Source organism: Natrix helvetica, assembly GCF_964273705.1.
Source record: "Natrix helvetica genome assembly, chromosome: 1".
NCBI lineage: Eukaryota > Metazoa > Chordata > Lepidosauria > Squamata > Natricidae > Natrix > Natrix helvetica.
This window is the reverse complement of record NC_138548.1, coordinates 282,264,383-282,273,433: the sequence shown is the minus strand read 5'-3', so window position 1 is coordinate 282,273,433 and position 9,051 is coordinate 282,264,383. Positions and strand designations below refer to the sequence as shown.

Genomic DNA, 9,051 nt, shown 5'->3' with positions numbered 1-9,051 from the left:
AGAAACACTGCCATTGTTGAAGACATTGAGGAATCTGACAAGGAAATATGTCTGAAAAAAATGACCCAAGAGGTCACAAGTTGTTCTCTCTCTCTCTCTCTTTCTCTCCCCCTTCCTCCCTCTCTCCCTTTCTCCCTCCTTTCCTTTCTTTCTCTCCCCCTCCCCACCTCCCCCAAAATGAATACCTTTATTAAGACCAATCTATGTTCAAGCCTTGAGAGGATAAAGAAATAGATGAAAAAATCCTAATTAGGTCAGTTGATGGGCAGAAACTATTTATAAATATTGAATGTGGTGAATGGAATGGCATAGCAGCATTGCCTGGGAGAACAATAATACAATTCTATGTTGACATAGTTGACCTATAGAAGCAGCAATATAATAAACCTGGATGAGATCTTGAGTGTGCACTTAAGGAAGCAGCCAGGACTTGTCCTGTTTCCAGAGCTTGAAGGTTTCTCCATTTGCCTTCTCAGGCATGCAAGTCATCAGGTTATTTATAGGAGCAAACAGCAGGGAGCCCACAGACACATTCACAACTGCTTCCAAGTTTTCGCTCAAACTCTCTAGTTCAAAGGGTTAATCTTGTCCTTTAGAATAAAGAATTTGCAACAAGCCCTCATATTTACCACATCAAACACAATCTCAGCTTGCATTGTTTGAAGAACATTAGACAATAGACAAATTAACGAGACAAGGGAAATTTACTTTGTCAAGCCCTTGTTTGTCGCCAATTCTTCCAAGTTTTATATCCCCAGAAAAAAAGAGACCTAAGCCAGTTTCTATCTTATTTTGTGGCTTCTTGATCAAATCCTTAACTTCCTTTTATCTTCATTTCTGAAAAAGTAGCTTCTTTTAACCCAGATAAATGGAGCAAACAGGAAATTTTAAAGGAAACATTTCTTCAAAAACGTTTATTGTAAAATATTGTTAAAGATCAGCTTTAATTTAACTTGTTTTACAATAGTAACTTGAAAAGGGTAAAAATTAATCAGCTATAAAAAAAGACCTGAATTTTTTTTCTTTGAAAGTTGAATGTCTAATAAAGCCCATAGCTTCATCTCTTGAGGCACCTCTGAGAACTAGACCTGTGCATTTAAGCTCTTTGAATAAAAAGTGCATATGTTTCACAATATATAAATTTATGTATATATATATATTTATATATATTTACAACCTATGGAAGTTCAATACAAGAAAAAAACTATTCTCTAGCACTAAAGAAAATCATTCAAACAATGAGCTTCCGAAATTTCTGTGAATTTCAACCAATATTTAAAGCAACCAATATTTTCTGATCACAACGTTGGATTCTTATGACACTATCTTGTTCGAAGAGATAAAATGCAGTATAGCCTCTGATTTTCATACTTTTGATAATTATGTATTTTGCAAGTTCAAAACATGTAATGTATAATAGATATCAGATTTGATCCTATGTAGCATCAATATTTTATTACCTTGGGCATTGGAATCCTAGGAAAAAATGATAACACTGTATGCCCTAAGTAGTGGAAATACATATCACATTAATAATTATAAATAAGGTCAAAGGCAAATCCAAGAATGAAAATGAAACATCTACATATCCCAAGCCTGAATTGATCCTTATAACGTAAGGTTACCTTGTTGGTGAAAACATTTGCCTAGCATATAGACTAGGGGAAACCATGTTTCTAGAATAGAGGTAGGCATATAAAAGGTGATGAGCTTGTGCACTGGTAATACTCGACTTACTAAAAATTTAGTTCAGTGTAATGTGTCCAATGAAAAACTGAAAGTCCGACAATTATGATCCAGTGATCTCTTTTCTAAATACTTCCTGTGAACAAGGCGTTAGCCTTAGGGAAAGTTAGAGGTTGGTGATTTTATCTCCCATGACCCCTCTTCCGCTGCCGAGAGTTATTGGAAAGGGAGCCCACTCGAGTGGAACAATAATATTTAGTTACCACTTGCTTGCACTGTTCACATTTCACTGTGCAACACCAATGAAATTTGCAATTGCAGCTTGTGACAATTTCAATCTGCTTCTCCTCTATTTTGAGGCCACATTCCACGCAGAGCCTCTTGCAACTCCGCTTCTCCCACTGGGTCAGATTCTTGCCACTTTGGAGACACTCTCGTCCTTCAGTACCATAGAGGCCCAAGGTCATGTTTTTGATGCAATAATCTGGGGAGTCCTCCAAAAACACAAGATCAGCAGCATGTATGGTGTTGAAGGGCTCAGTTGACATTCCACGACTCTCTGCACTGTTGCCAGCTCTTATTCTTCTCTTGTCCACCTCCAGCTTCTGAGCCTGGTTATATTTGTTCTTTAGATAATTTCCAACCTCTCGGAAGTCTGCTAGCTGGAGCCAGCAAGTTTGGATGCTGCAGCTCCCTGATACTCCATGGCACTTGCAGGCCCGCTTCATGGTTGCTTTTACAGCCTTGCATGAGAGATGAAACAACATTTAGGAATACTAGGAAATAAGAGCATTGGATAATTCTGTTAAATACCAAAAGAATATGGCGAGAAGAGAAACTTAACTCATCCTTCCCCAAGTAGGCTGTTTTGAGAGTTTGCATGGTCAAACATTAGGTGGAGGACATAACGATTGGGAGTTTCATCCTAATATATCTGAAGGACACCAGACTGGAAAAGATTGACTAAATTTAAAAATCCAATCTTTTCATTAAAGATTCAAAAGTTTTAAAGAGTTACTATTGAGCATAAGTCCCTACTCCTTGATATCTTCCAAATATTTTGGACTACATCTTTCCAAACTGCAAATCTTCGTGGCTGTTGGCCACTTGGATTTAGTGGAAGGCATCCATTTATCTCTTCCTGGTCTGGCAGCATGTTTGGTTTGTGACCTGCAATTTCTGACGGGCTGAGACTCAAAGCTCTGCGTGGGATACTGCAATCTGCACTCCAAAAATGATTGGGGTGGGGTGGTGGTAATGTCATTTTGAGAGAGGGGTTCAGAAGCTTTACAGGGAGACATTGGTGCCTTAAGCAACAACCTTTTATTCCCCTATTCCGTCCCCCTGGTCCCAATTCTAAAAATTACAGAAAAGTGCCCTTTTTTTTTAGTTATTTCTTTTCTAGAAATAGAAAAGGAGACAAGCTTTTGTCACACAGTCCTCAGGTAAGACTTTGTACATGCACGAACAAGTTGGGTCTTATTACATCTGAACATGTGGGATCCACTACTGTGTCCAACTAAGAAGGGCTGGGCATGCTGTCAAATTGATTCAGGATAAGTGCTTTAGACCTTGAACAAGCACATCACCTATCAGCTGTTTGTTAAAATGCTTGGCTTCTATGTAAGCTGTAGGGGAAGGGGACACTGCTACTTTAAGGAGTCCATAAAAATGATTGTTAAAGCAGGGTATTCCTTTCTTCCACATTCATATCAAAGTCTGAGCAAAAGTTATTTTAAAGTGAATTTAAAGTGTTGTGCAGCAATGTTAAGTTCACACCAGGTCTGCACCACATCCTCTGAATCGTTTTTTCAAAATGTGTACAACTTCCTGTTCAGCGCTAATTAGTTGACATTGCTTACAGGGTTGTTGTTTTTTTTATTAAAAAAAAACAAATCTGGAAGAATGTTTTTACCCCAACTTTCTTCTAGACAGTTTGGGAGAATGTACATTTGTTATGATTTGCTATTCATTTATAATACAATTGAAATACCAAAACCATACAAAATCAATAGAGGTAATCGCAAAATCATACTTTCAAAAGTATATTAAACATCAGACAGACCTGCATTATGGTAAAATAAATTATAAACAATATAAGTGTATGCTAAAAAAGAAATTATATCAGAGCAAGGCCATCACCAGGAAGGTTCCACCTCTGCCTGTCAATTCTTAGCAGCACATTGAGGGGGGAGGGAGGGAGAGGGGAGAGAACAGCTCTTAAAGACTAATCTTAATACCTAGGTAGATGTATATGAATGCCTCTCCTTTCAATAATAGCTCTGGACCACCTTTAGACAGCCCTGTGCTAAACAGTAGTCCTTAAGGACAGCCCTGTTTTCTACAGATCTGAATGCTTCCTAGCATACATGATTTCTGCCAACTTTCTAAGAGTGATAATGTGAATGATTTGGGCCGAGAGAGGGATTCATGATTAAAGTAAAGAGCTAAACCTGGATCAACCTGCTGTTATTCTAAATGTAGCCCTGAACTGGCAGAAGCATCAAGTTTCCATTTAATTTCCCGTAACATCTTCCCTCCTGCCCTGAACCTCTCCACAGCTAAATTCCCATGCTAGGTAACATGTTATTAATGGAAACAAGCAACATACATTACTAAAATTAATTCTTCTGTGTTCAGTTAGATTTACTTCTCTATAAATATGTAAAAAATGTCTAGTTGGGCTGTGGAAAACAAAAGCTTACACTAATATATTATAATTTTAGGCTGACTTAAATATATTGGCCTACTATGTATAGAATATAGTTACTGTCCATATCTTAGAAGCCTCTTGCAGTCTACTGCATAAGTTGGATTCTAGCTACTATTATCCCTAAGTAGCATGGATGTCACATACGGAGGACAGCAGATTGGAGAAAATTAGACTCATGTTCATCAAACATTGCAGAAAAATGCTCAACTTTTTAAAATTTAATATTAATATATATGGCCAGTTGTTTTAACATATTATAAATAAACTGTAATGCACCTGTTCTTAAAATAACTTGAAGTTAAAATCCATTGGTTTGCTTTTACTTAGCTGAATGTCTGAATACAAGCTGTTATTGCTAAGAATGATTTGCAAACCAGGCCATCAGGGCTTAATTCACACCTTGTGGGTTATCAATATGCCTAACAAGCAATCTTCCAAATTCTTTTAAGGAAAAAGAGTCAGTAGCAGACATGTTGGGACTTGTCCAAATCTCTCATTGTAATGGAACTTGAAGATCAATTTCAATCAATCAATAGAGAGAGCAGATTTTCCACATTTTTCCCATAGCTGAGAGCAAAATTTGTATTCATCACATCAAATTGGACTTAATAATACATTTTTTAAAAAAACAGTCATTGTGGTTACTGGTTTTAAAGCAATCACTGAACTATTGTCCTACTGACAATGACTACATTTTCTGTTTCCAAAATAAAAAGGAGTTTCTTGAAACATGTCCTTCCTTGTAAGGCCAGGTAAGGTAACTCTATAGTTATTCAAGTTGAGCACTCAAGTTCATGAAATCATGGAGACAGTCAAATCAGGAAAAAAACAGCCTGAAGGCATAGTTCTGTAACATTGTTTGCACATTCCAAAAGAAATATTTTTTCTAAGTAAAACTTACCAATCTCCCTGCCTCATTATTATGCAAATTCAATAAAGCTCTGGCATCATGTGCTGTCTCCAAAGCATCCACAAAGTGTTTGGAAATTTTTTCACCAAATTCCACATTGTCACTACATCCTCCCCAAACCCATCCGCTTCCACCTGGGGGAGGGAAAAATGCATTATTTCCAAATACCTGTGGGTTGAGTCATAAAACAGAGGTGGGTTTTAAGGAATTCACCAAAAACCTAAAGAGAATGAGCACAATTTTTGGATTTGTAGAGGAGCATGTGTGTGGGGCTGGGGGTTGGGAAATAAAACATATTTCAGTTGTGTTGCTTGGGATTGTTCATAATCTGCACAATTTGTGAGGTTAATTGAGGCCTTGGTCTAACTTGCAGAAATAAAGAGTACAAAATATGGACCCTGCAGTTCTGCTCTTCAAGTGAGAAAACCACCTTAACTGAGGAGAACAACACCTGTCTTTCTTCAGTACGTCTTTTTCAAAAACACCCAGGGGCTCACCTACACGTCCATTTCTTGAATTATCACAGCCACAATTCTCAAAGTCTCCCATGCTACAGTTCCTGGTTAGGGCATACATTACTCCAGCTGAGCTGATGGCATGAACAAATGAAGTCTCCCTTGTAGCTAGAAGGAAGAAAGAACTGTCAGTGTGAAACATAAACCTTCACTTCCTTATAGTCTAATATTCCCTTCTCCTGGCCAAAATAAAAGCAAAAGAAATCTTTTTTCCATCTCAGGTTTACTAGAAATGGATTTGTATATGCCAATATATTACCAATCTCCAAAAAGAAGTTTAGTTAAACAATTTATATCCCCTCCCATGCCCAAATCTCACTAGGATTCTGGATTAGGAAATGTATCAAAGGACAGATAGGAATGGAATGGATAGGAATTTACAATGGAATCAAAGAAAAACAAGCTCTTTTTGCAAATTTGTACAGCATGATAAGAAATTGGAGGGAGAGCAATATTAAATTTGAAGATATAGTAGCTACATTTCTACTATAAAATTATTTGTTTTTTAATCATTGCTTTTATTTCAACTTCAAATTTTTAAATTTTTGTATTTAAATTTTATGTATTTCATCATGTCACAGACAAATCAAGCAGCATTCTTGGTAATAGCATCCTCATTTGATACACCACTGAATGAAAGTGTTTTTTTTTTTCATTTGTATGATGTCTGTTTATTCTGAGCTAGTTTAAAGCAGTGAAGATTGATTGGCTAATCCATCTACATTTCTCCTGGTCTCTAAGTCAGTTCATAAATTAGGTGCACTGATATATGATGCCTAGTGATAACCAACAATTAATTTTCATTTTGTATCAAAAATTAATTTAAAACATAGACATAAATATACAAATATTCCCAACACACACACACACACACTCCCTAGTGCCAAATATTGGCATATACATACATACATGCATACATACATGCAAGAATACTTTATAAAGTAATAAAATTAATGTTGCCATTGAATGTCTCTTTCCCAAAATTATTTTAAATAATATTGTATGTATGTATGTATGTATGTATGTATGTATGTATGTATGTATGTATATATGTATGTACATATCTACGAATACATATACACATATTTGGGCATTCCAGGGGTTGTAACACACATACATACATACATACATACATACATACATACATACATACATACATATATATTTGTGTGCATGTACATTCAATGGCAACATTAATTTTATTATTTTATAAAGTATTCTTGCACCCACAGATTTAGAAGTCTTCCGTGCTAAATTCAGTAGGAGTAGCTTCTCAAGAAAGTTGCATAGGATTATGTTCTGAGTTCCAGGTTTATGACCATCTTAGAAATCATTGTTCACCTTTCATTTTGAATTCTGAACGGCCCTGTTTAAAATGTTTTTAAAACAACAGCAACAAATAGTTGCATTTTAAAATGAATTGTTATTGCTTGACTTAGTCCTGACCATAATTTTAAAAAAAAGAATCCATGCATTAGCTCACCTCTCTAACCTTCAGCAAAATTAAGAGACTCAAAACCTTTACACTATTTTCTATCTGATCTGACCTAATACAACCATTGTCCTAATAGGGATGAACACAGCAGCTGATTTCTGGAATAAAAAGACAGACCTCAACCTTGGCTGGGGCAAAAATGTTCTTGAGGTACCAATTCAATGTGTACATGCATTACAATCTGGATATCCTTTCCAATCCTGATTCAGATCTTCATACTATAAAGCACAGCAGAAGACTGGTTGGTCACTTTCTTTCCACACAATCTACCTCTTGGATTTGTTGTAAGGATTAGAAGTCTAAAACAATTTTCTATGCCATTCCTAGAAAAAAGGGCAGTCTCACCTATGATAAATAATAACAACAGAGTAAAGGAGAAATTTACTTTGATTTGTTCAAGAATGTATTCCTATTAAATATTCCTTCACAAGACCTGCCACAGGTAACTGAAAATGTGGTGAATCCTTCTTACAAGGTATGCTCTATCCTCAGTTGCACATAACCTTTGCAGACTGCTAAACACAACTCAAGTGGATTTATCAAAAGGCAGGGATGTGTTAAAATCCACTTACCACTTCTAAGTCTGTGGTGAGTGGAGAGTTGAAGCGCACTCTCTGGACAATTCCAGCGTTCCCAGATAAATTGATGCTTGCATTCCTCGATTCCACTTTGGGCACCAGCAGACACGCTGGTAGAGTACCTCAAATACGCCTTTCACAGACAAAACAAATATAATGCATTATTTTTCAATGTTTCTCAACCCTCCCAAACATCCTTAAATCATATCCAGAGGATACAATCCGAATTATATCCAATTATATAGCCATTTATATCCAGCTTCTCTGATTTCTGCACAGAGAGTCACAATATTAATAAAGGTTACTTACCATAGGTAAATAATATGTTATTGACTAAAGTAAGCTGTCATCAATTATGCAAGTTTAAAATACATTTTAGAGGAGGTGTAAATAAGTACCTTGGGCCCTGTCATCAGAAAGTTATTCACTGACCTGTAGAAAGAGGGGGGGGGAGAGAAAGTTATGAAAATCTTTTCTGAATAGAGTCCTTCCAAACCCCGAACCCTAAGTGGACATGAGCCTTGAATGCCTACCAGGCTGAGGATGTGTTGAAAACAGCAATAGCACCATATAGCACAAGACTGGCCAGGGTGACGGAGGTCCCTCTTCTCATGGTAAATCTCTATTCCCCTAGCTGACCTACTAAATTGTCTTCCCCTCACACCCTTCTCAAAGGATTTGCTAGATAACAGAAAGAGCTAGTGCTCCTCCTTTTATTACACTTTAAAAAAAAACCACAAAAAGTCCCAGACCAATAGAATAAAGGTGGAAAAAAACACCAAGGCTCTTTTAATTACTTAAAAGCCTAATTGTGGAATAAAAAGCTCTCATAGCCCCCTTCATCAGATGCTAGAAGAAGGGAGGTTCCTGCGGTCTAAGTCTTTCTTATTTATAAGGTGGATGCCTAAACAGCCAACTGCCCAGCTCTCCCACCCACCCCCATTCATTTGCTACCCAATGACAAGATAGCAGAAGGAGCCGCCTGATGATGCTGCACTTCAAAAGGCAAAGGGAGGGGGGGGGGGTGTTGTCTTCGCTATCCATTCTCAGAACTTGCCTAACAATAGAGAACTTTTTAATGCTCTTAAAGCAGCTCCTTGACTTGAAGAGAGGTGTCCTTTCTTTCTCCTTTGAAAAACAAACAAACAACACCT

General features: G+C 36.9%; 1 protein-coding gene across 1 annotated transcript; it reads right to left on the bottom strand.

The window, feature by feature from the left end:
* Nucleotides 1-1,799: 1,799 nt before the first annotated feature.
* WNT8A (Wnt family member 8A) lies at nt 1,800-8,510 on the bottom strand (the record flags this gene model as incomplete). Its single annotated transcript, XM_081965372.1, has 6 exons — nt 1,800-2,429; nt 5,301-5,443; nt 5,807-5,932; nt 7,892-8,030; nt 8,296-8,329; nt 8,431-8,510. The coding sequence occupies 6 exons, from the start codon at nt 8,508-8,510 to the stop codon at nt 1,869-1,871; spliced, it is 1,083 nt and encodes a 360-aa protein (XP_081821498.1). The 3' UTR covers nt 1,800-1,868.
* Between the last annotated feature and the right edge of the window lie 541 nt (nt 8,511-9,051).